We start from the raw sequence: 27,031 nt of genomic DNA, 5'->3' as shown, positions 1-27,031 counted from the left end.
TGCTGCTGTTCCTGGTGGAATTTGTAATGTCTAACCATGTGCTCATTCTAGAGATGTCCTGAAAGTGGTGTGAGGTGAATCTCAAACTCTGCTTTCACTGGCCATTTGAATGATTAAGAAGGCTAGCACCAAGTGAAGGCCAGCGGGAAGGAGCAGATGGTACCACCTTGAGCTGACTGGTATGACCACGTGCTAGCCACTGCCTCTTCTGAGCTAGGTTGAGAATGCTTTGGTTTGGTTTGCTTGGAGCAAAGCTTGACTTTGGAGGTTGCATATGCGTGCAGCCCAGCTCCTCTTAGCTGGAAGAAAAAGTCTATTCGGGAGGTTGGATTCAGGCCAATTACTCCATGAGAAAGTTCTCATACAGCTCCTGTATTTTGGCATGCTCACTCTCCCTGACCAGCTCTTGGGAAAACGCTAGTATTTCTTTAGCATTTGAGGGTGTCAGACTACTCATCTAAACTTTACATTTGAAACTGGGTATTCTATTATTAGCTGTAGCCTGAAGTGATTTTCAGAATCCACCCGTCACTTTGATTATGCTGACTCTTTTCTTGTTTTGCTTCCTTGTTTATTGATAAGAGAAAATAATAAATAAAGGTGCATTCCGTGCAGCTTGTGGCTAATGTGGTATGCTAATGTGTTTTTAGAATGCCAAAAACAGCGTTTTAAAGAAACCTGGTAGCATAGATTGGACAAAGAGCGAATGCGTGCAATTGTGATGCTGCATGGGGACTCTTCTAAAGCTCTGACCTTTAATTTGGGGGAAAAAGAGGTTTGGGGGCTACCTGAGCACCGATTTACCACTACCAGTTTTAAAGAAGGTCCTTTTCCAATGCAGAAAGTCTTCTGAGCTGGTCCTACAAGGTGCTTAAAAACTGAGCAGGAGCAGGTTATTTTTATGGGCATAAACATCTTTTCCAAGCTCAGAACAGCTTGCAGAACCCATCCGACTACAAATCCTGAAAGCTGTTTCTCTGCACAGTACTAGGTTGGACTGCTACTAGAACAGGGTTGGTTGTATTTTAAAGGCACTGAGTGTATTTGTTTCTATTATTAAGCTAAAATGGAAAGCTAAAAGTGTTCTGCAGAAAATTCATGTGTGTGTCTTCTGCCATGCTAACTTGTATAACACTAGCTTGAAATTGGCCAGAGGGATGATATTGTGGCATGATGATAACTGTGTAGAATTTAGCTGCCTATTTTCACAAAACTTAGAGACCCCATGAATATCTTCATCGAAGGAAAGACCTTCATCCTTTATTAGATGGTAGTGAATCTACACAGGTAAGCTGTTACAGCATCCTGTATATTCTTAGTAAGGTAAGAGCTTTATCCAGGCACCTGAGAATCAAGACGTGAATTACAGGAAACCCGTGCTTCCTTAGCTCTAGTGCTCTCTAACTCGTGTCATTGTTCCTGCTCTGTGTAAGAACATACATGAGGAATGAACCACAAATGTGATAGATAGCCCTCTTTTGAGTGGCTCCTATGTTGATCTCCGACAGACAAGACGTAAATCTGCTACTCATAGCAGATCATAGTGCCATCTTTTTTTTCCCTTTAATTTTTGTTTTTATTTTATGGGAGACAGTGTTCACTTTAAAGTAGATGTTGTCTTAAAGAAAATTACCTGTTAGTAACAAGTCAGATTCGATGCGAAACTTATTTTCAAGCTACTAGACATCCCCTGAATCTACTCTGTTGGTGTGCTGTTTCGTTGGCAAAGGAAGTCATTGACACTTTGTGTGCCACTGTGTAAAATAACAAACTAAAGAACAAAACAGTCCACCTCAAAACACACCCCCAGACCACAGTGGCCTGTATGTTATCCTGAGAGCTAGGTGAACACTTGTTTCTAACTACAAGAACTCTTATGGAAGTCAGCTGTTTTGGGATGCATTGGATATGGTTTGTATTGAAAACTATTTTGATGACTGAAATCTTTTAAAGTGGGGAAACAACAGAGATATGGGACAGGAGCAGCGTGGAGCTTCGTCTCTTATCTTTTTTTCCCAGGGAGGGAAAGGGAGTGCCTGACTTTGATCTTATTCCCTTCCTTCCACCTGCTTCTGCATGCATGTTCATGCAGTTTCATGTCTGACAACTTGATTATAGTCTCTGGTGTTCCTGGAATATCTCCCATTTGAGAAAATCTGTAGGTGGAAATAGAAACAGGCCTGTGAGAATATGGAAGAGTAGAGATTGTAAGATTTTTCCTCATGAACATTTTTTGTGTGCAGGCTGATCTCTGCAAGGGGCTCAAGTCTTAGACTTTGGATGTTTGTAGGTAGTCAGTTAAAAATAACTTGACTGTTTAACACAATATTATACTTTGAATTCAGAGTTCCTTTGAACTGGCTGTTCTGTGTTTATAGACAGACTAAAGATGCGCAGGAGTGCTGCTGGATAAATTTTGATGGCATCAGTGCTATACTGTGACTGTGAGGTCAGACTTTCTGTTTGCAGAAACTATGTGACTACTTGTGGCTATCATTTTGTCCCTAGAATGGAAGTAGGCTGCTGAAGAGATTTGGTTTATATGTAGGTGTTTTGTGTGCCTGGGTCATCTGAGGAGCAGCTCCACTGAAGGACTTTATTTTGGATTCCTCGGAGTTAGTTCCTTATCTATGCTTATGGGATAATGATGTTATGTTTCTTACACATTCTTCACTGCCACCCAGAGACTCTGGATTTGAATGTATATGCCAAGTACAGTGTGTCAATGAGAACACTGCTGTCCTTTACATATTACCACTTAAGTTGTAATGTTTAACTGCTTGGAATTTTCTTCTCCTGCATTTCCAATCCTTTCTTTGATTTCAAAGGTAATGTGAGAAGAATTGCAAAATAGTCAGCTCTTTGACTAAGGTGTGCTAATGAGAAAAAGCTAAATTATGCTCAGATTGTATTACTTCCTTTTCTTGGCATCTGGAAGTAGAAAATAATTTCTACAAAAAAAGACTCAGCTATATTGAGTAAATAGATTAAAATCTGTCCAAGTTAAATGTTTAACTTGAGGCAGGCTAGGGTTTGGGTTTGTTTTTTTTTTCCTGTAAATTACATTTATTGGGTGGTCAAAGTGGCTGGTTGATAGTGCCCGTCTTTAGAACTTTTGATGTGTTTCATTTGGTCTGGTATAACAAGTTTAGTCTTAAAATACAGTGTAACAGATGGAAAAATGAAATGACATTAATTGTGATTTGTATCATGTCTCTTTTGGCAGAGCAGTGTGAGTAACACAGTCAGCCAGGCTTTAAGACAGTCTGTCCTTAGTCTCATGTCCTGACTCAACCTCTACTAAGGTATACTGGTTAACTTTATCTAGATCTCAAGAAGGCACTGGCTCCAGCTCTCCTGGACCAGGATAATGCTCTATGTTGCCTTCAGGATCAAAAATAGCAGCAGTGAACTTCAGCTATAACAGGAGGGTACAGGTCTTCCATGCAGATGAGAGATACCATTAGTAAGATTGAGAGAGACTTCTGTGCTGTAATTGCTTGATGCTTCCTTTAGTGTCCTGTTGTTTACTGTAGATGGATAATAGACATAGAAAGTCAGGTGAGCAAAATCCCAACTTGTGAGTCTTGGGCCTTGGTAAGTAAGAAAGGTCACTTTTATATCTTTGCTTTAAAGTGTTGCCAAACACAAACAATTCCCATCAGATGAAGGTTTCATTCTGGAAGATGGCAGGTCTTGAGTTAGAAAGTTGAGCTGTATGACCTTCCATGCTAAGCAACTTAATGTGCATGTGGTCAGTGTGTTTGTTTGAGAGCAGGGAAGAAGAGGAAAGGAAAAGACTAGCTTACAAGTACTACTAAGATGCAAGACAGTGGAAGGAAAGTGAAACTCACAGGAATGAGTAGCTAAACTGTGAAACCAGATAAATTCTTTGAACGGTTCCTTCAAAGTCTGCTAAAAGCTAGAAGCTAGCCAGTGTTGTCCAGAAGGAGGCAACCCAGGCTGTTACAGCCTCACCTGATGCTTGCTCAAGCTGGTCTGGCTCCTTGCTGTAAATATATTATTAGCTGTGCTCAAGATAGTGAAATTCTGAGTCCATATTACACAAATCTTGAGGTAATTTAGACAAACAAAGTTGATCTCTCTCAGCTCCTTAACTTCTTTTGCCAGCAACTTCTGAATGATGCCAGTGAACTTATGATCAAAGTAACTTTGGCTGTTGCAAGAGCTTTTGCAAGACCAAGCAGCTTAAAATTAGAGCCCTACTGTGGTAGGCACTTACTTACAAACACAAATGAGAGAGAGTACTGCTTGGAAAATGTGGTGCTGAGGTGTCTAGTGATGGTGACTGTAATGCACCCAAGTGAGCTGGCGTAGGATCCATCCATGCTAAAGATGACGGCCATTTTGGACCCCGAAAAGGTTCTGGCAGAAGTTTTGATTGGTAGTATTTCGCTTGTGAACACAAAGGTGGCTTTCTAAGAGGACACTTTAAGACCTTGCCTTTCATGAGCTTGCAGAGGCACGAGCATCAGCTCGCTGCATGCCCTCTCAAGACTCTCTAGTAAAGCTTTGCAGTTTGTCTGTTAAGGGAGACTTTCAATTATGGTAAATGTGAATGTTAAAATGAGGTAAGGAATGGCATCATCAAAACAACTTCTACAGTATTTTTGTGATGCTATTCCATGTTTTCTGGGGCCCGAAAAACATGTTTAAGCTTCTAGCCCTCTCCTCATGGGGTTCACAGAGAACTGGGCTCAAAACTTGAATCCTAAGCAAACTTTAGCTGCTTTAGCTAGATACAGTGCTAAAGAAGAAGGCATGTCTTGTGCTTAGTCATTATACGGTCAGGGAGCAGTTAACATAGTCATTACCTGGGTTTCTTATGGCCCTGGGAGGTAAATATGCTGGCATTGTGATAGTCAATATGATACCCTATGTAGGTGAGATTGAAGCCTATTGATGTAGATGCGTGAGCCTCTGAGTGGTCAAAGTTTGCCTTAAAATATGATAAAACTTCACTTTTACTTTGTGCTAAGCAAACATTCTTTATTTTGTTGGCTCTGTTTAAGATGCTGGCCTGTAACAAATGAAAGTCAGTCTCCTGGTGTAGAGTTTAAGCTGCTTTTATTTAGGAAAGCAGTCTCCTCATTTGATGCTTCATTTCAGAAGAACTCTGTGGAGCCCCAGGGCTGCATGTATGTCATGTTTTGCTGGCCAAATTTGCTGCAGGTGGGATGAAGGCTGTCAAAACACTGCTCTGCTCTAAAACCACATGGCGTGCTTTTCCTCGGGTGAAACACAGAAGTTAAACTGTACCACCTGAAGGCCTTGAAGGAAAGCCTGCTGTCATGGGAGGTGGTAGGGGAGGCAGAGACATGTTTTCGTCAAAATGTGAACACTTGTCTCTGGAGGCACCTCAGAACAAGACCTCTACATTAATGTTTCTTGGTGAGTAGGCAGAGGGGCTAGTGTAGTGGGAAGAGGTGGATTTTAGCAGAGCAAAACAAGTTGTAGCTGTGTGCCCTGCCAGAAACCTTCTCCTCTAACATGGCAAATCTTGTGCTCTTCACTGAACCAGACTTCAGCTCTGCTTGGTTGTTCATTCAGAGCGTCTGTCTTTGTTGCGAGGATCAAAGAACTATCTGGAGGTAGATGCGAGGTAGAGTATCTGAGATTGTTTCGGAGTTTAAGTGTGACAACAACTTTTTTTATTGAAGAGCATAAAGTATTTTGAAATTTGACTTGTTAACCAATTCATCCTTTTAAGTAAGACTTATGCTGTGCTGGTTTCTCGGGTTGGAATTCAGAAGTTGAGGAGTTAATGTCTGACTTCAGTCCTACCCCTGCTGACTCAAGTTCTACACTTATTTATTATTTTTTTTTTTGAAGATGCAAACCAGCTGATTTCATGAGTCAGTGGTTTTTTAGTGTAGTGCAGATGATATTCTCACATTTTTGCTCCTTCTAATGAACTTGAGCATCTTTTAGCATGGGGCCTGGTATGCTCTTAAACCTCAGGATTGGAGCCTTGGGAAAGTAATTAGTTTAACCTTGATTCTTTTGATGCCAGCTTTTCTAGGAGGAACTGAATGGAAGTAGCTGAGACTTAGCTTAAAAATATTGGAACTAGCGGAGAGCTGTTTTGTGTGTCTTCATAATAGCTGGCCCTGACAGTTTAACAGAGCTTATTGACCATCTGCTTTGTCTAGTTTGCCACATGGCAGAGTAACAACTAAGCCAAAATACTGGCTGCACAGTGTATTAATTAAACGACTTGCTTGTGAACACTATGAAGGTACGAAATTGATTGATGTTGTACATTTAACTTGAAGAGTTTTGTCCTTTCCTCTGCTGCAGTTCTTTGGCTCTGCCAAATATTGGGCTGGATATAGAGCCAAAGAACATAAGAAAGGTGGTGAGAAGGGAGCTGTTCAACTGTACATTAGAGTCCCTATTCGTCTCCTTGCCCTCTGTCTTCTGTTACCCATTCTCAACAGATGGGACCCGGAGTATATTACAGTTTTGTTCCCCTGCTGCTACTTCTGACTGCTGCTCCCTGCCTCTCACAAAGCTGGCAAAAGCAACAGCTGTTTCATAATTTCTCTGTTTGAAGGGAGGGAGAAACATAGCAAAGGGAGGGGCAAGAGACTGAAAGCCTAGGCATCTTGCTTGCAAAGGACTAGAGAGAGAGATGTTGTTCATGTCTCTTTTTTTCAAGAGCCAGTTTCTCTTCTGAGAGCAGCTTTCACATTATTCGGTGTTCGTGTTCCTGGAAATACAATGCATCTTTCTCTGAGGTGAGAGCAGAAGTTGAGAGCTTTAAGCAAATAGGTTATGTCTGCATATCTTTAGGTGGAGAAACCTGACTGTGAGCTGCTGCTTAGTGTGACTAATTCTGCTCAAAGGCACAGCCCCCTGGGAAAGCAGTTTTAAATCCAGACTGTGCTGGTGGCAGAGACATAGAGCATGTTCTCTGAAAGGGATGTGGCAAGACTTTGGCAATATCCAACAACTGACTGCTTGATCAAGGGACATGCTGTAGGTAGCATCTCTGCAGCTAGAAGCTGAATCCTGTTGAGCTTGTTATAATGAACAGATGGCTTGTTAATATGCTCTGCTGTGCTACAGCAAGCTGTGCTTCTTCACGGCCTTGCTACCTACACTTTCATTGCAGAAATCTGCGTACGGATTCTTTTTCTTCTGGTAACTTTCTGTAACAACAGGTAACTGTTCATACATATGTGTATGTAGCTGCATATTTGTGGTCTGTTAACATGCTTCTGAAGGGTTAGTGTATATATATGTATACACTGTATATAGTATACTGTTGGATGGTGTAACATGACATAGCATTGCAACTCACTATAACACAAATTTGAATGAAGCTACTATTTGGCTGTATTTTAAATATACCTATGGTGCTGGAAATGCTTTGCCTAGTAGGTAAATAACTTCAGGAGAAAACTGAAAGACTGCTGTACTCATTTGGGTTCTCTCTGAAAAGCTGTCTAGTCTGCTGCAGACAAAGCCCGAACTAACACCTCCTTGTTTTGGCCTCTGGAAACTCAGTGCTAACTAGAAACATTGCTCTGGTTGTGTTCTGGACTTCCAGGAGTTGCAGAGGATCTCTGATTTACATCGAAGTGCTTTGGATCCCAAGTAGTCCTGGGGTGTGCTGTCCTACAGAACCAGGAAACTATTTAAGAAGTGACATCTTGATTATGCGTGCAAGTTCTTTACTTTCTGGGAAGCTTTGGTATTCCTGAAGGTGGCTCCTTCTGGCATTTGAGGGATACTTGAGAAAATTACACTTTTCTTAAAATCTTCTCCTTCTCACTTCCCCCCCCCCCCCTTTCTTTTTCTCCTACTGTGTTAATTAACATATATAAGAGTAGTCTATCACTCTTTTGTTAACTTGAAAAGGTGAGGATTATAGCCCGTCTGCTGGGGCTCCAACTCAGTAATGAACGGTTAGGCTTGATACTGCTTTTAAAAAATAGTCCTTTCCTGGAGCTGTGTTTCACTCATAGGAAACAGTTTAAGCAGCTGTTCTCTTTAGCATGTAGATGGGAATTGTGCTGCTGAGAAGGGGGGGAGTGTGGAAATAGTGTTCATCCTTCAGCAGCCAGTTGGGGTTATTTCGCTTTAGTTCAGACCAACTGCAGTTTCTGTCTTGGCTTACAGAGTCACTTACTTGCCAGTCTGTAAGTTCGTATCATTCAGAGGCCCTCATCAGTCCATGCTCTGTTTGCCTGCATCATCTTTCAGCTACAGTGATTTGTGAGAGCTTGCAGCTGTTGCATGAGCATCTGGAACTTTCACAGTTGTGCCGGAAAATATTGCCTGTTTGTTTATGCAGGGAGCATAAGGACACCTGAGTGCTCTGGCCCCATTTTGTTTTGGACTTGCTAACACTCTCATGATCATGTAGCCCATCACAAATTTTCGTTATCCAATGTGAAAATGTCCGCCACATGCTTTCTGCCAGCAAGATAGTATATCCTGGAAGATATTGGGCTCTTTGGCATTTAAAAAGTAAAGCTGTGAGTAAATTAGATGCTTCAGAATGACTTCATTTTGTTATTTTTTATTTTTTTCCACTTTTATACCAAGCCAAAACAACAAGTATTTTGTCTTATGTTCTATTTTTCTCCTTCAGTACGTCTTAAATGACTCTTGAGGCTGTGGTTATGGAACCAGAGAGCTTTTATTCCTTAAAAACCCCCCTGAAAAATGTATCCATATAATCCATAACTCTTAATTCTTCTGGAATGCCACTGGCAAGAGAAACACACATTTAATTTCTGCGCGTGACCATTTAAACAATGTAGATGATTAGAAATTGCTGACAAGTGCTGACTTTGCAAGTTTGTGTGTGAAAATGGAGGAAAGTATTTTGGCATATTTTGACATTTGCTTAAGAAAGATAAATCTTGAAGTTGAAGCAGAAGAAGGAGAACAAGTTTTAGACTGACCACACAAAGTGAGAGTTCAGATGAAAAAGTGCCTTGTTTAGGGATCTTGGGAGCTGAAAGGAGAGGTCCCAATGCTGCAGGCTGCCTCAGAAGACAGTTAGGCTGGTATCTGTCCTTAAAACAGTTGTTGCAGATCATCTGCAGGCTCCGTCAAATGATACTTTCGCTCAGTTTGTTTTTTCAAGAAGGCAACACCATTTATAAGGGTGGCTGCAGTTTAGAGTGCAATTCTTTGGCAGTGGGCAAAGGTTTGCTTCTCTTTGGATAGGTAAATGGGCGCATAGGGACACAGGGGGCTTTGTAGTGGAATGGGTGGAAGAGTGAAAGAGGAGCTGGGACTCAGTAGGGTTTGACTGAAGCTTTTCTTTTAGTGGTGGTTTGGACTTCTTTGCAATGAACCTTTCTCTTGCATTCAATGCTCTGGTTGCAAGGATGTGCTCTTAATTTGGAAATACAGTGCCTCTTTAGAATCTGTTTTTCAGAGACTCTCAGGGAAGAGTGAGTGTGTGTGCTTGAAACTGAATGAATGGGAAGACATTTTTGCCAGACTTAGAGCTTTTAAATGGAGGTATCCTTAAGTGAAAGCTAAAGCCTAAATTCCTTTCAAATGTGCTACATTTGGATATAATAAAAGGATTTTGGAAAAGAGTTGATAGAACTGGCAATTAGATGTTAACTAAAATGGGATGAGATGACATACAGAACATATGAGCACCTGTGTCCGGTAGTCAAATGGTGCTTTTGCAAGTGTGAAGGAGGGGTGATGCTGCAAGACAGAAATCCTAGTTAACACACCTGCTGGGATAAGAAGACAATGCTTCAGTGCAAGAAAGAACTGAATGCTTCCATTGAAAATCCCCATTTTGAAAAGAATAAATATGCCCATAGCAATGGCAGAGAAGATAGTCTGAACTTCCTTCTAGCACTTACTCGTTTGCTCTATCTTGCATTGATACAAACTTTTCACACATTTATTAAATCGTCAAGTGGTTGAGAAAATGGAGCTTTCTTTGTGTATTTCTTACTGGGTTGTGCTATTTTGTCTGTAGAGAAGTGTTGGGGAAAGATGCTTTTTTTTCTAACTTAGCAGCTGCATCTGCATTGGCATCATGATTACTTTTCTTTGTAGACTAGGCAAGGATTTCCTAGCCAGGAGAGGAAAGCACAAAGAGGTATTCTGCCTATTCAAGAGAAGTGGCCACGTTTCTGTTGTACTGGGCAGCTGCATAATGTCATAGTTAAAACCACCTGATTTTTGAGAGCTGTCACATTTTTTCTGAAGTTATCAAATACTCGTATGGTAAAATAAGAGTAAATAACAAATTTTAACTGATGCTCAACTTCCATTTCCCAAATGAACCAAGGGAAATATTTAAATGAATGATGGGGCCGCAAACCAAGCAAGGCATGCCAAACTGTGGTTTTTGGCCAGCGTGGTATTCCTAGAAGCTGTTCTCTTCCAAGTCAGAGCCTATTTTGGTTTCTCACTGTTGGACGCTTTATGGCAGGAGATCTGAGCAAGTGCTTCCTAAACAGCTGCTTATACAAGAACTACTGTGTATGGACAGAACGGAGTCAGCACTGCAAGTGTGTGACCCCTGGCTAGTGTTTCAGTCACCCATTCAAGCAACATATAAATACCAAACTAAAAATAGCAAGTTCAGGGCCCAGGATATGTATTTCCAGTCATCTACATAATAAGCTCTTTTGAAAACTTGTTAAAACACAGGATACCAAGAAATTAATTTGCTAACCTTCCGCCACCCCCCAACCCCTGAATAGTGTGTGTATGCATTTCTTTTACTCTTAGAAAAGCCCATTTAGCAGCTAATTAGAGGAAAACTGTTGATTCTTCGGGAATTACTTCCTTAGCTCTCAGTTTATTGGCCAAGGCGCCTGCACAAGCCTCCATTGCTGTTTATGGAGTCGCAGGCTGCATTCATACATACGGAGTTACCTCCCTACTGCTCATGGGAGAATGCAGCCAGTGAAATGTGGCAGCCAGCCCATGCTGGCTCTAAGGGTGTCTAAGTAAAAAGGCATGGCCATCTGAAAGAACACAGAAAGTCTTCCTTCCAGCCAAGAAAACTTGAGGGGTGTGTTGGTGACCAACAGTAGGCAGTGTGTCTGCTAGGCAAGCCCAGCCTCAATTGAGTTGGCAGAGTTTGAAGTGCAATAAAACTCTAGTTTAGCTCTCCTAACACATCATTCTTTCAATAGCAGCTTTGTGGCCCTGCTAGCAAGTGGAACAGAGAACTGTGAAAAGATAGGATCAAGGTGATTTCTTCTGCAGAGACATTTTTAGAGTATTTGGCTGAGGTCATCATCACATTCTTCTATGGTGTGTATAAACATAGAGGAATCTGACAGTAGTGGTCGCATTGATGCAGAAATATACAATGAATTTTAATGGCTGGTCAGCCATTACTGATTAGAGAGCCCCCGACATCCATTTGAAACTCCTGATACCATCACTCTTGGGTGTAGGTAGGCCAGAATCTACATAGAAACAGCTTGTGGGAAATTTTGATGCTTTGTTTATTACAAGCTACTAACATTATAAATTGCTAGTTTCAAGTAAATATATCAATGTTTTTTCAGCTACTTGCTTTTTTTGTTGTATGATTTATTTGAAGTCTTGTGTTGGCATAACTCTGTGGCACTAAGGCAGTTTAGATGTGATGTGAAGCATCCATCTGCAGTGCAGCAGAACACAGTAGCAGGAGACTGGTCTGGATTTTCTACTGCTCCAACTCTGCAAACGTTTAGTTGCATAGCCATTATATATAGAGTTGTCCTCTGAAATTGGCCCTGCCTCCCTTTCCCTGAGTAACTTCACTTTGGCAAATGGTTTGGCAGTACTTGAACCCTGTGCTTTAACTTAACCTTCCCTTTCCCCTCTTCCAGCTGACTTTTGACACAGTTGGCTGTTTTACTTTTCCCCCACCCCTTAAACGAGGTAAAATACCATACATGCTAACCATGTTCTGATGTAGGACCTAAGCAGCCGACTTAAATTTAGCGTTTGGGCAGACTGTAGCTGTAAGGAGTTTGTCCAGAGGAAATCATGGTGTGCTGCTATTGTCTTTCTGCCCTCTAGTCTTCTAATTGAAGGAAAGGCAAAACTGCAGTGGCATCTGCAAAGACAGCAGCTGCCTCTGTGTTGAGTGTCAATGCAGACAGGCTTGTGTTCTGGGGAAGGGTGAAGATATTTAGGGGAGCTGGGTCGGGACCCCTTCTCTAGATGTCAGGTCCTCTTGCTGTCCTCTTTCCTTTTTGCCCATAAAGGGAGCTTTCACCGGAATTGCATTGAGGGATGATGTTCTTACCTCTGCTGGTAACCCCGATCACTCCATGCTGACAGAAGCATCCCAGCTGAAGTAAGGGCACAACAGAATTGCTTCTTTTTGCATCAATTGTGTTGTTGCTGTTTTGGCATACTTGTGGCTATTTTTTAATGAAAATTTGGGTTGTGTTGACTGCTTTAGAGGAGCTGACTCTTTGAATGGAACTTGTAATTGGGCTCGCATCTGTCCACTTCATCTGCTCCACAGTTGCTTGAGAGCCGAGAGGCTGATCTGTGACTGTGCCAGCTTGAAACAAACAACAATGGTCTACAGTGACGGAGGGAAGAGAAAGAGACAGCTTGGATAATGAGCTGGAAGAACTTGGCTTGAGTGGGTGCTCCTCCCCTGCTCATTGAAAATATCAGTTGTTGTTAATGGCTTTAATGAGGTTCATAACTAGAATTTTAAGTGTTTGTGTGTGCTGTTTAGTCATTGCCCTGTTAGTGTATTTTTCATTTCCATTTGAATTCTGAAGCTACAGCTGTACCTAACTCCTGGCACGTGCATAGACATTAAGATACCCTTATACTTAAGTGACTCCTAGAAGTTGTTTTAGATTTGGTTTGAACCGTGGTTTTTGGTTTTTTAATAATAACTTCCAAGTAAGGAAGTTGGATCTATTCTTGGCTATTGATGAGTAACACTAATGTTACGGGATTAGTATCGCAGTTTGTCTAGGGTGATATCCTTATACAGGGATTGTCCTGCTTGTCATCGTTTTGTCCTGAATTCATTCCTCCCTCCCATCACCCAAAACCAAACCTTCAAACATGTAACCCTCATGATTTATGCTTTCCAGGTGGCTAACTTTACCCCCTTTCATAGTCTTCTGAAAGGAATAAATGATCCTGAATATTCAAAACTCATAGGAGTCCCAGCCATTAAGGAGACATTCTCACAGGATCCCTCTCCTCTGCCTGTTTTTTTGCATTTTGATCAAGGAAAGAATAATTTGCTTCAGATGTGCTAGTGTGTTTTGGGTTCTTTTTAACTAGCATTAATTTTAGGACATCTTACCAAGTGTATAAAAAGGAACTGTATTTTTCACATTAACACTTGCAAATGGCTTATATGAAATGTTAGTAAAAGCCTATCTCATCCTTAGTCTCATTTTCCCTTTGACTCCTTTACTGCTGTCTGTTGGAGAGCATACTCTGGTTTGTTCATCTAGATGAGTGTGTTAGACCAACGGGTTACTGTCACCTTGTGACAGTTCAGTTACAGCCCTATGTGCTTCTTTCAGATACTTACAGTTGACAATACTGTGAAAGCTATGTAGTTCTTCACCAGGAATAATGAATGAGTTGTTGATCTAAAGCTAGAGAAGTTCTGTCTTCTCTTTCTTCCTTGCTCATTGTTGGTCAGAAGTGAGCTCCCTGCTTTTTGAAGTTTCAGCTCATAGGACTTATTTTCTGTGAGTCACTTGTTGGTCAGCTGCTTAAAGCGATGTGTATGGGCATTCCCATATATTATTGGATATATGCCTTATACAGTAAGTACTAGCCTGGAAAATGCAGAGGAATCTAGTCACTGTCATATCCTTCACTCGATTAGTGTGGTGCTTCCAGACTTTACTGACTTAATTTAAATTAAGGTTATTTCTGCAAATCAGCCTCTGTATTTTGAAGTGGATGTGTTAGAGGGGTGTGTTTGCTCATGCTGGGATAAGGGGAGAAAGGAGAAGGAAGAATTACTAACCACACTCTTTCAGTGAAGGCTGGCTAGGTGACAGGATGGGCATGCTCTTCCGATTGTTCAAGGAGCATGGTGGTATCCTTCTTATCATGTAATCCTGTGCTTTTTCTCATAGCGTGACTCTTGCTGGGGGCAACACACACCTAATGTGTGTACTGATATGGATCTTGAGAGTGGGATCTTTAGACCTAAGAGCTTGAGAGTGCTCCCTGTTCCCTGGGTTCAAACATGCATCTTCAACAGGTCTCCTCTTTGGGGGTTCCCTGGCGTAAGATGTGCTCTTCCTAATACAAGCGTCAGGCTACTTGTCCACTTATTTACAAATCAACATAGGGTGAATTGGCAGATGCAGACAGGCTTTAGCTAGCTCGCTCTTCTCTGAGCCAGGAGAATGTGGATAAGCTTTGGTCTGGAAATGTGATGGCTGTGTTAATAAACTATGGCACCTGAATGTAAATGCTTTGCCAACAGGGTTTATTCCCTTGGTCTGAAAGCTGCAGTAATGCAGCTATACTTTCTGGACCACACAGTTTGTGCACACTGGCTGAGGTCCAGCTGTGCTTGCCTGTGTAGACGCTATCGTTGTGTGTCTGTCCATCTTTCTCATCTAGCTTAATAACCTTTTCCCACAATTCTCTTAATTGCCAGGCACTGATGGTTCCTAAGTAAGCTCCCCCTCTGCTTCACAGCAAGGTGTATACTCCTACATGCAGAGCCCCATAAGCGTTATTCTTGGCATTACCCTTGATTTAAGAAGTGGAAAATGCACTTTTAAAATGTTGTATTTGTCCAAGTTGAAATAATCTGAGTTGAGAAGGTTTGCAGTAGATGCCTGTCTGAACTAGAATACCTTGGGAAGACTTTTAGGTAAGAATTCAGTTATTTCTGATATTGAGACTAAAATCAGGAGGGGGAAAAAAGTTTTTCCACATTGCATGAGGACTTTTAAAAGCTTAGCTTAAACTGTAGTATGTCTGATCTTGGAAATTTAGGAGTGAGAAGACTTGCTTTTTGTTGGAGATGCTTGTTGCCATTTGATGAACATGTTCTCAGTTTTATCAAGCATCTCCCCTCTTCTTTCACGTGTGCTTGTCATGTGTCCAAACTTGTTAAATATTGGCAATAAGCTCTAAGATTCTTAGGTGAATATGTTACCCTTATAGAGAACTAGGAGGGGCTGGACTCTTGCAGTTCATGTTGGTAGAGACCCCTGATCATAGTGCCTGGGAGCTGAGAGTTGCCTCTTTCTCTGCTTGCAGTGGTCCTTCCTCTGGTCCTTGGATGAGGAGAAAGGGTACATAAGAAGGAGGTAGAAGCAATACCCCCAAAAGGTGGAGCAGAGGTGGTAGGATTTTGCAGGAACCAAGCCATGAGAGTAAAAGCTGAGGACTAAATTTTTAAGAACAGGAGCAGAAGGAAGTGTGTACTTGAGGGCAAAAGTTAAACTGCCATTCTCCAGACCTGAGAACTGAATTTAGAGAAGGCTCTTCCATTCTCTACCAGTAACTTCAGGGGCCCTTACTGTGTTTGTAAAGTGTTACCTCCCTCTAGCGGTGTGTGTGCAAGGCTATGGGCACAGTCCCCTGCTAGCTCCAGTGGTGAGGGCAGATCAGATTAAACACAGCATCCTTGACTTTTATCCAACTATTCATACCATGCTGTGTAGATAGAGACGTACTTGGTGTTCCTGTGAGATACTGGGTACCTTGCTTAAGCCATTTTGCTGACAGGTGGACACTTAGTGTCCTTTCCTTTCAGGGTATTTAACCGAATCCATGTGAGGTCAGGCTTGAAGACAGGCTCAGCACAGGAGAAGATTTCTGTTAAATAGCCACAATGCTGCAGATAAATTATGATTATTCATGAACTGTGGGAACACCAACTCAAAATGAGTGGACAAATCTGTTAACTTTGCCTTTCATGTCTCTGTACATTTACTTAATAGACAAGAGTGATGAAGAAAGTTAGACCTGGTCTTGGTGGAAGAGGCTGCTGTTCTGGTTAGAACAGCCTCGGTTCTAACACAGGCTTTTCTAACTCTTAGTTGGAACCAAGACTGGATGGCATGCACTCAGGGATGTGGGGCATTGCACTCTGAGTTGCCTTTGAGATTGCACATTGAACTGACTGGTTGCTAATGAGGTGAGTGTCTGGTGGGAGAGAAATTAATATGTAACTGCATGGTAAGGATCGTACCATAGCGTGAGCAGCATCCTAAATATATTAACTGGTTATCAGTGTGCAAACTGTTGCATGTCTTGCTTGAACCACTTCACCTGGACCTACAGAAATGAGAGAACTGTTTTTTCATGTTTAACCTCATGAAGTTCAACCAAGCCAAGTGCAAGGTCCTACACCTGGGTCAGGGCAATCCCAGGCACAGCTACATGTTGGGCTGAGAAGAGATTCAGCGCAGCCCTGTGGAGAAGGACTTGGGGGTGTTGGTTGATGAGAAACTGAACATGAGCCGGCTTCAGTGTGCACTTGCAGCCCAGAAAGTCAACCGTATCCTGGGCTGCATCAAAAGAAGCGTGACCAGCAGGTCGAAGGAGGTGATCCTGCCCCTCTACTCTGCTCTCATGAGACCCCACTTGGAGTATTGTGTGCAGTTTTGGTGTCCTCAACATAAAAAGGACATGGAGCTGTTGGAGCAAGTCCAGAGGAGGGCCACGAGGATGATCAGGGGCTGGAGCACCTCCCGTATGAAGACAGGTTGAGAGAGTTGGGGCTGTTCAGCCTGGAGAAGAGAAGGCTGCGTGGAGACCTCATAGCAGCCTTCCAATAATTGAAGGAGGCCTACAAGGATGCTGGGGAGGGACTCTTCCTTAGGGACTGTAGCGATAGGACAAGGGGTAATGGCTTCAAACTTAAACAGGGGAAGTTTAGATTGGATATAAGGAAGAAGTTCTTTACAGTGAGGGTGGTGAGGCACTGGAATGGGTTGCCCAAGGAAGTTGTGGATGCTCCATCCCTGGTGGTGTTCAAGGCCAGGTTGGACAGAGCCTTGGGCCACATGGTTTAGTGCGAGGTGTCCGTGCCCATGGCAGGGGGGTTGAAACTGTATGATCTTAAAGTCCTTTCCAGTCCTAACTATTCTATGATTGTGTTTAACATTGGATCGTCATGACTGCTATGGCATTACTGCTGTTAATATTTGAGAATTGGAGAAAACATACTGTCATTTAGTAATTGGGTTGTACCACTGAGGATTCTTATTCCTACTATAAGTGTCCCCAACCCTGGCGCTTCTGAGTCTCTTCTTGCTCTCTTCAACATATTTCCTAATCTGTTGCTCCTCATACCAATCAATAGACACTAGCAGCTTTTTTGTGTTACCAGCAGCTTTATTTTAACTGTTGTATTTTGACTCTCCACTTAATTAGGCTTAGCTTTATGTCAGAAAGAGCTTTCTTTGATTCTGAATTCATAAGTTTTGATCACTTAAACTGTTCTTTTTTTCTTATTTTTGTCTACTTTTACCCTGACTCATAAGTCCCCCAAATCAACAGAATATTTTGAAATGAGGGACACATGGGTCTTTCCTTCGTGTTCATACAAATGACTACTTGGTAGTATTCTTTTACCTGTACTAAGTGCAATCCATTCATAATCCCACCAGGTTACATATGCAACCAAACGACTTCTAGTCCTGGTAATTTATGGCACTTTTCTATATCATCTTGAGACTTAAACCATTATCTTGCATTGGGGCAGTGCCAGCCGTATCTGCAGATGAACTTGTTTGGAGCTGACTGTATTAGATGTCCAGCAGGTGTCTCTTATTTTTAAAAAGAAATCTTTTTATATGTTGATACTTCCAGAAGAACTGGTCCTATTTTCTAGTTTGTTTTGGCCATCTTCCAGGACTTTGACAGAAATCCCCAATTCATATGGTCTTAAACTTTCATACCTCTGAAATGTATGGTCCTTTCTTTCCTTTTTCTTCATCTTTCTCTTTCTGTCCTTTCAGGTTGTTTCTAAACTCACTATACAAATGATGGCTTTAACTTCTTTCTCTCCCAGACTTTAAAGTAAACCCCAACCAAACCTATTTCATTATTTCTCAGCGCCGTAAGATGATGCACAGTGAATGGGCAGTAAGGATGAGGGGTAGCAGGCTAATTTGAAAGTTGGGTTTATAGTGGCAAGCTATCCATAGCTCAACTATCACCCTTTAAATTTTAAAGCCTCAGATAAATGTTTAATTGGTAAATACTTGTAACAATGTCAGATCTGCTCTTGCTATGCTGGAGGTGCTATCCTCAGGGTCAACAGACTAGGGTGTGCAAGTGTTCTTCAGCTGCCCCTGCAAAATCCAGCCCTTTGGCTTAAGCTGCTGTGGAAGGTGGCTTCAGAGGCTTGTCCCTGGTTTCATTAAGGGATGCTCACCTGTTACTGTTCCATTTGCTGCTGAGGCTGTGATCACCTGTGCCAAAGGCTAAGTAGAAAACAGTTGGAGAGGTTGTAGTGTCTTAAACTTGCTACAGCTATTTATTACTTAATGCATGTCTGTGCCCCAAGGCCTTTTGCCAGTAGCCTGCAAAGAATTCATGCAACTTCAATAACCACAGGGCTGTCTTCCAATGCAAGATTGAGTTTAAGTTGCATTAAATAGCACGGAAGCTAACGTTGATGGTATTCTTGGACTTCTGAATACTCAAGCGGAAAACAGCTCATGTCTTGCCTATATTGTTAATGCAAAGTGGAGAGGGTGCTTAGAAAGAGAGTGTCCATCCTCTCTTCCCCTTTTTCAATTGATGGGTGTTTGCACTCGCAACCTCTAGACCTCTTCTGTTTTAGCTTTTTTGGGGACTGCTGCCTGTCAGCATGCTTCCCCCTCACCGTCTGCTATTTGCAACACCTTGTCTTTCTCTCACTGGATCAGAACATGGCAGTGCTTTGGTTTCCCTGCACAGCCTAATGGCGTTAACACCCTTAAAATATGACCTTTCTGCTATGCACAGCCCCTTTCAGGCTTGCTCCAGCCTAATGTGGATCTAGCTGCTCAATTGTAGTAGGATCAGCCACACTTACCTTGCCAATAAAATGAGACAAACAGAAGACATGACTCTTTTCTTCCTTCCCTCTCTCATTACAGCTGTTGTGGAGTGGTCAGGCTCCTGACCTAAGCACATGTTTTTCATGCCTAACATAAAACTCTTGAGATCATGCAGGCATAATAGTTCAGATGGGGAAAAATGCTTTGATTATGTTTGCTCATTCAGCCAAAAATAAGAGCAAGTGTTACCTTTCTGGGCTTCCACCCCTACATTTGTGTTGTGTATCAGAGTTCAAATCTGCTGTGAAGTGGTGAAGATACACATGATCTTTTGCAGAAAATGTAACTGAATTAAAGGCCAGTATGTCAGACACAGCAAGCTCCCTTGTTTCTGAAGTATTCCTAACTTATTGTTTGTTGTGGCTTTCCTTGAAGTAGAGGAGGTATGTTACCTCTTATACCAAAGCTTCAATGAATTACTGCCATAGTTGCCCTCTGGACTAATGACAGTGTGAACCTTGGAGGTGTAAGAGAAAGTTGACATGAAGGAAGTAAGAATGAGGAGGGATAGAAGCAAGAATTTTTCCCACATGACTCGTACCAATCAGAGTAAAACTAACCTTTCAGGAGCGCTCAGCTTCAATGAAGCGTGATCACGAAAAAGCATTATATACCTTCTAGGGAATTCCCCCCCACTGTTGCCTTTCAACATCATTTCAGTTTGCCAGAATGCCGTTCTGACAGGCAAGAATTCAAGACGTGTATCTTGACAAAATATTCAATGTGCAGAACAGCACTTCCAAGCACCTGGATGCAGGTCCGTGGATGTGTATTTTCATACATTTCCAGTATTAATGGTGGTAACTCCAGGCACCCTATCTCAACAGTATTTATAATGAGCTGCTTAGATAAAATGTTCAGGAGGTTTACGGTCTTATTTGAGGAATTTCTGGTTCTTAGTGTGATACGCTAATTAGTAGCGTTGGGGTAGTAAGCTAAGTGTACCACTGCTAGGGATTAATCTTTATCCTTTCCAATCTGATGGCTTTTACTGGATATCTTTACATTCTGTGGAAGACTTCTCTACTCTTCCCTCGTGCTTAAATTGCTGATGAGCCTATAGCATTAGGTTAGAAACTCCCTTATTGCCAGATTGTGTTACAGTAGCTAGTATTTTTATGATTCATCTCAGCAAATGCCCACATTTCCTTTCTGCCTAAAATGCACACTGAAAAAGAGTGAACCTGCTAATTGGGCGAGGGATGTGCTTTGTGTACTTCTATTCATTAGCCTGCATAGCTGCGCTATCATGTTCCTCTACACTTCCCTTCAGAGGTGGGGAATGGGGAACTTAATCATCCAACTTCTGTCCTTTCTCCTCATACCCAAATAAATGCTGAACAGTTGGAATTTTAGCTGGAGTTTCTGATATAGGTATTTGTTTGGCACTTCATTACTTTTGTTAGATTAACTCGAGCTAATTGGTTACCTTCATTGCTGATGTTTGAACTCTTCTTTTATCCATTAGAAAAGTAGTTTTGGTGTTACCTGTGGCAGTTGCTATTGGAGATGTTAAATTACTTCACAATTGCTGAAACTTTTGCAGATCGCTGGGCCCATCGCATTTTTGACCAAATGCTTCTTTAAAGGATCTTGAAAAATGTTGTTGGGGTACAATTAGACAGCTGCTGCTGGGGATAATGGTCTTGTTGCCTCATCCTGACTCTCAAATCCAGCCTCCCCTTTTCAGGTCCCTGTTTTCATTCAGGAGGTGCTAAGGTGATGCAGTGCCAGTGAGCTGATCGATGGCAGTGTGCTTGTGAGAGAGGACAGACTCACAGTGCCCATGCATTGGCTTGGGTGGAGCAGGAGAAGCAGAGGAGCCGTGTGTCTGTGGCACTGAGGCCACTGTGAGGGTGGGACTCTGTGTGGGTAGGGGAGAGGCTAGTGGGAGACCAGAGTGTTTTGTATGCATAGTGAGGTGCTGCCTTTACCATTTTGAAGTGCATTTTATGTTGTAAAAATGCAAAAAAATGGCAAGCAGGCTGTAAGTGCAATAGACAGTGATATCTGTGGATGATGAGTTCTTACTGGGATTCCAGACCTCAGGGATCCTTCAAAATATGCGGACTGCTGCTCTAACTCAGCGAACAACATGTCTGATGTGGCGGTGACACAGAGGCAGAAATATATGGGTAGTGGAGATTAAAAAAACCCCAACTATCTGAAATACTCTACGCCTTAGATTTTGTGCTTCACTGAAAGTCTGAGCGCTTCTAGGGGATGTATGTGGTTTACAAAGATGTATGTCATCTTTGTAAGCCAACTTTAAGCAAGGGAGATCTTCCATAGTGTAACAAAATAAGCAGTCCAATCAAGAATGATTTCAAAGCAAGTTTGTGGGTTGCTGCAGCTTTTATCTCCTCCTTCTTCGCTTACCTCTTCTTCATCCTCTTGCCCAGTAATGTGAGAATAGCATGACTTGTGCTGCTGGGCATGGATTAGTAACAGAACTCCTGGCTGTGAGGGAAGGGTTGCTTAAGAGCCGTCACCTCCTGTGTGGCCAGGGCTTGGTCTTCTGCTGGCACTGGAGCAAGGAATCAAGCCACCATCCCTTACTGATTTACTTCTTGCCTGGCTGCAGGCAGATGGGCTTATATGTGCTATCACTAGGCTGCTTTTGAAGTTAGTTAAAGGATATATCTCTGTGGACTAAGTGGGAATCTTTGCTTTTCAGGAAGAAGAGATGCCAGATGTAGAAATTGACATTGATGACCTTCTTGATGCAGCCAATGAAGAGGAGAGAGCTCTCAAATTACAGGTAATATTATTTTCTAATTTTAAATCGGAATGTTGCTGAATTAAGGCATCTGGGTCCATATCTTGTGTTTGATTGAATCCACTGTAAGCATAGAATTAGAACTGAGAGATTCCTAGGTCTGAGTTTAGCATAATCTACTGGACTGTACAACGATAATCAAAATCCTTCAGGATAAAAATGTTCTGGAAGGTAGGTGTTAACAGGAGTAAATAAGAGTTCAAAGAATCCAGTAATATAGGGAGATATGCTGAGACAGATTAGACTCATTCAACTTTTTAGAAGTGTATAAAATAAAGAACAGTCACATAGAAAAACTATGTGGCTGAGTGCCACTTATGATGACCACATAGTTTCTGTGATTCACTGGAGCAGCAGAAATATACATGCATGCATATACAGACCAGAAACCCTTGTCCTTAGGATAGTGGAAATTGTTTCTCTATCTATACCAGCTAGGATTTGGAGCCCATTGAGTTATTTTGGGGTAACTTGCCTAAAAGCTTGAGGAATGGATAAGGTGGTCAGACACAGGGTAGAGAAATTCAGTAGCTGTCCGCTGAAATTAAACCATTCAAACCAACTCTCTAATTCTCTGAATACTGCTTGAAGTAAAAGTTTATGAATGGAAGAATGAGGGAGGAAACATCATTGTCTTAGTAGAGATACATATATCTAATTCAAGATAGAAAACAAATATGAGGGTCTCTGTTTATAATCTTTTCAGATGCACTGAAGGAAGGAAACCTGTCAGTGGCTTGCCCTCAGCTCACTTCTGGGAGCTTAGATGCACCACGTCTGATTTGCAGTGCCTATTGGCACCCTTTTCTCAGTGCCCGTTGCCCAGCCACAGAGACATGGGGCATAGCCCTACTCTGTTTACTTGGCATTCATAAATAACTTTGCTTCTTCTGCCTAAACTAGCTGCTGCAGCTGGGCTGCTAGAAATGCCTGACCTAGCTAACAACCTAGCAAAGGTCTGTAGGTCAGTATTTCTGCATTACAAAGACTGTGGTGCCCTCACAGAAAGCTACCTTTTACATGTGTATTGCTGGCAAAAGTGTTCTTGGATTCTTGTCTGGTTTTCTTTGAGAGAGGAATCTTACAACTTCCAACCTGGAGGAAGAAGCCATCATTTCTCTCATGTTGCAAATTATTCTGATCCACCTAGGGAACAAAGGTGACTTGCTATAATGCTAGGTTTTCAGTAGTGTCATAATCCAGTGATTCCTGGTTCCTGCTGCTTTTATGTTCCCACTCCCTGGCCAGGTTTCATACTGTAGAGTTGTTTATGTTCACTGTTATTCTGTATTGGAACTAACACTTTCATGTTTTGCTTCTAGGAAACTCTTGTAGATTGCTACAAACCAACAGAGGTAAAAGACTTTTCTTAAATACTACTTATGTTTGGGAAGTGTAGCTATGTTCAAGCTGAAGTAACTTTTTTATTACACTGATGATAAAGTAAATATGGGAATATTAATGGAGAACTGGTGGGCTTGGGGTTTTATATCCTGGGAATGTTTATTCTTGTCACTTTACTACAGTAGGAATAGGATTGGGCCCTGTGGAGGAACTGCTGATCATTCCAGCTGAAGTATCTGTTGTCTTCTGTAATGTCCTTGATTTGAATTTAACCATGCTGAAAGTTGTCATGTTACAAGAGTACTAAATACAATTCTCATTGGATGGTTAAAATGCTACTATATTTGCATGAAACCGCAACTTGAAAGATGGACTGTGTGCTCTTCAATGTGAAGCCATTTAATTTTATCTCTGAAGGTAAAATTGTTTGTTCTGGGAACTGTTATGTAGTAATACAGCTCAGCTAATTGTTTTTGTGATTGCACTTGAATACAGTTGTGGGATAATGTGAACTAACAGGATTTGAGCGCTCCATTTTCAACTTGAATATTCATTAATGTGTCCAGTGCCACTATAGCTTACTTCTCATATACTAATGTGTGTTTACTAGGAGGAGTAAATCATAGAATTATAGAATGGTTTGGGTTGGAAATATTGTAAGAAAAGCTTGGACTCATTTGAAAAAACAAACAAACAAAATGCCAAAACCAACCCCTAGGTTGTGTGATGTTTTCTTGGTTTAATTTATAGAGTCATTGCTGTTCCACCAGTGGCTTTTGTGTAGTATTTAGGGTGGTTGGCTTACAGGATTTTCCTAGTCAAGGACCTTTCAGCTCTGCATGACTAGAAGCTAGGCATTTATTTTTTGAAGCAAGGCTGGACATAGCTTGCTTCCTCTGTAACATCTACAGCTGTAGCTACTTAAGCTACTGGGGCTTAGGGTAGTCAGGCTGTCGGGAAGAACCACTGGTATGGTTAAATAGACACTCTCTGTTTATCAGAGACTTTCTCCAGGGCTTTTCCTTTTTTATTGTTTTTTGTGGTAGACTGGGAAAATTCTCCAGAATTGCTATTACAGCTGCTGGTACTAACTTTTTGACAGCGGGAATTGACCCAGAAAGACTAGCATGGTAACACTTGTGTATCTTGGTCTATGTTGTACCTTGGCTTCTTTATAGCTGATAACACACATCTCTCATTGTGGAGATGAAAAGCCAAAAAATCAAATCTTCAGATGTCTCACTGTAGTAATGTGACACTACACATGACCCCTTTCAGCTTCTTCCAGCCATCTCTCAGAAAGTGCCATTAGTTCTTCTTACGAAGAACTTAGTTGTTCTTCGTAAGATAGGTGTGAAGACTGATACTGCATGTGGAGCCTGGCGACATTCTTGTCAGGCCATTGAGAGGAAAGTGGATGTCATGAATGGGTGGGAGGAACGGGTTGCCAAAAATTTAGCAGTCACTCGTATGCTGGCCTCTTATCTCTGTGTTCATCTGAAGGCAGATGAGGAAAGCAGAGAATCAAATAATTACCCTTCTTCCTTCAATGATGTTAGTGAGTGTTCTGTTGGTCCTAGAACTGGTTCCTTCGTCATAGAACTGAAGAAAATACTGTCCTGTGCTGATAACTAAGTTGACATGGCAGTTCACAGGAAACAACATCCTGGACATGTGTACTTCACTGCCCCTGAGGCACTTGGATCAAGGTGACATTTTAATACTGAACTTGTGACTTGTCTCTTCAGTCCTCTGCTGATGGGATGGAGGCAACTCCTTTCCCTGGGAGAATATCCATCTTGTTGACAATCTTTTGAGATAGCCAAGTTGAATAGAATATTTAATCCACGCTTCTATGAGGATAGTTGCCAAAAGGGGAATAATTTCCCAGAATTGTTTTCACAACAGCAGCTTTTCTTCTTCGTCTGTATCATGATAAGCCCAGTAACACTGCATGGTTCCTAACTTAGGCCACTTAAGAATAGTGATTTTTAACCTGCCCTGTGTGGGCTAAGAAGAGCCTTGAAGTTAGCTTAAGCTTGCTATATGAGGATCTGCACCTTGTCTGGAAAATCTGAAATCCTTTCATATTTTCAGACCATTCAAAACTATTGAGGTAATTGGTTTGTGAAGGGCTTTGTGGAAGATTTGTGGAGGATGAATGCGAGCTGATGGAATTTCTCCTGACCGATCAAATACAATCAGTCAAGTGCACTGGGGATTTTAGCATTGAGAGTTACACAGTTTGCAAAAGGCAGTAATCCCTAACTGGGGAAAAATGTAATATGTCATCTCCACTCTTCGCAACATAAGGAAAAATAGTACAGCAGGTAGAAAGCTTAATAACTTGAAGCTCTGGCCTTATCTGTTTAAAAGCAAACAAACAAACAAAAACACAAAACAGAGCAAAACAAAACCAAACAAACCCAAAACCCAACAAAAACCCAAACCAACCCCCAAACAAACCCCTACAAACCCTAATGTATATTGTAAATAAGTTTTGCTTACTGTCTTCCACTTAGACTAAAAGTTAAGGAAGGACTGAGGGATTTTTGCATGTATTCTGGATTGACTTTTCATCAGACGAAGCAGAGTTATCCAGGTCACATGAAAGGTAGAAGGAATTCTCATCCTCTGATAAACTGGCCAAAGATGATAGCTGACAGTAATGTATGAGGAAGTGCTACGAAGTCTTTCTTCTAAGGGAAGATAGGCTGTTAAATGTGCTCTAAAATGTTAACAGCATTTTTCTTTTAAGGTAGCAGTTATGGCTGTTGTTTCAATTTGTATGGAAATATGCTTAATGTGGGAATCTTAAGGTAAAGGGTCATGTAGTTTACCCAAACAAGGCAACTAAAGGTTAATCAGGCAAGCACACACAGTCAGTATGTTTTTTGGGTGCTGTTTGAGTTTACATTAATGATTCTTAAATTAAAACGTTGATTTGCTAATCAAGATTTATATGCAATGCAACTGATGCATCGTTCAGTCATTAACAGTCAGTTTTGTAAAGTGTTCCAGAAACTAAAAATAATTTCTGGGCACAGTTGCCAACTTGGCTGTTTCTACAAACATAGTAATTGAAAAAAACTCACCAAACTATCCCCAAAACAACCACCCCCAAAAAAATTCCAAACCCCAAACAAAAGCCATGCAAACCCAGTGTTTTTATTGGTGTTAATCACTGCAATATGTGACTTGTATTTATATCTGACATCCTTTTACTGCAGCCACAATCTCCTTGCTCTGTGTGGTTAAGTTGTTGAAGAGAAGTTGAGTAGGTGCCTGACTCGAGGCATAGGCTTTGGGATCTCAAACATGGACAGTGATTTGGCATATGATGATGGTCTTCCTACCATGCAAAATTAAGCAGCGCTAGAAGTATTCTTCAGACAGTTTTCACTTTCTATGCTTCCCCTTCTCTCTTCTGTAACTGTCATACCTAGTTCAAAAGTGGTACATGTCATGTAGTCTTGACATAAGGTAAGGCTTGATGTGAGACAAGTTCATTTTAGGAGTGCACAAACTTAAAGGGTATTTTGTCTGCAGAATTAGTGCCATAACAAAATCCTGGATCTGAACTTTTGTGGTCGAAAAGGAGCAGGGAGCAGCAGCATCCTTCTGCATCACCCATATGCCAGAGCTGCCATTGATACACTCAGTGCCATGCTTTGCCTGTGGAAAATCCCACTCAGGTCTTTGTCAAGTTTCTGCCTTGGTTCTAAGTGATGGAGAATCTTAATGTAGGTCATAGGGAATTTTAAGTCTCATGTTAGCAGTGAATGTAACAAAGAAATTTAAATATAATCTGTACTCTTGATGATAGGGTATTGATACTTGACAGTAGACTCTTTATTTAGAATAAGGC

General features: G+C 41.5%; 1 protein-coding gene across 1 annotated transcript in view; it reads left to right on the top strand.

Annotated features, from left to right (window-relative positions):
• PPP1R14C (protein phosphatase 1 regulatory inhibitor subunit 14C) overlaps positions 1-27,031 on the top strand; it is a 55,092-nt gene that overhangs the window by 20,287 nt on the left and 7,774 nt on the right. Inside the window, exons 2-3 of the mRNA XM_030499719.1 lie at positions 21,718-21,801; positions 23,142-23,174. Of these exons, the coding sequence (XP_030355579.1) occupies positions 21,718-21,801; positions 23,142-23,174 (117 nt within the window). The remainder of the gene's footprint in view (positions 1-21,717; positions 21,802-23,141; positions 23,175-27,031) is intronic.

Source organism: Strigops habroptila, chromosome 10 (assembly GCF_004027225.2).
Source record: "Strigops habroptila isolate Jane chromosome 10, bStrHab1.2.pri, whole genome shotgun sequence".
In the NCBI taxonomy this organism is placed as follows: domain Eukaryota; kingdom Metazoa; phylum Chordata; class Aves; order Psittaciformes; family Psittacidae; genus Strigops; species Strigops habroptila.
Note: the sequence above shows the minus strand (reverse complement) of the source record. Positions and strands in the feature narration are given on the sequence as shown.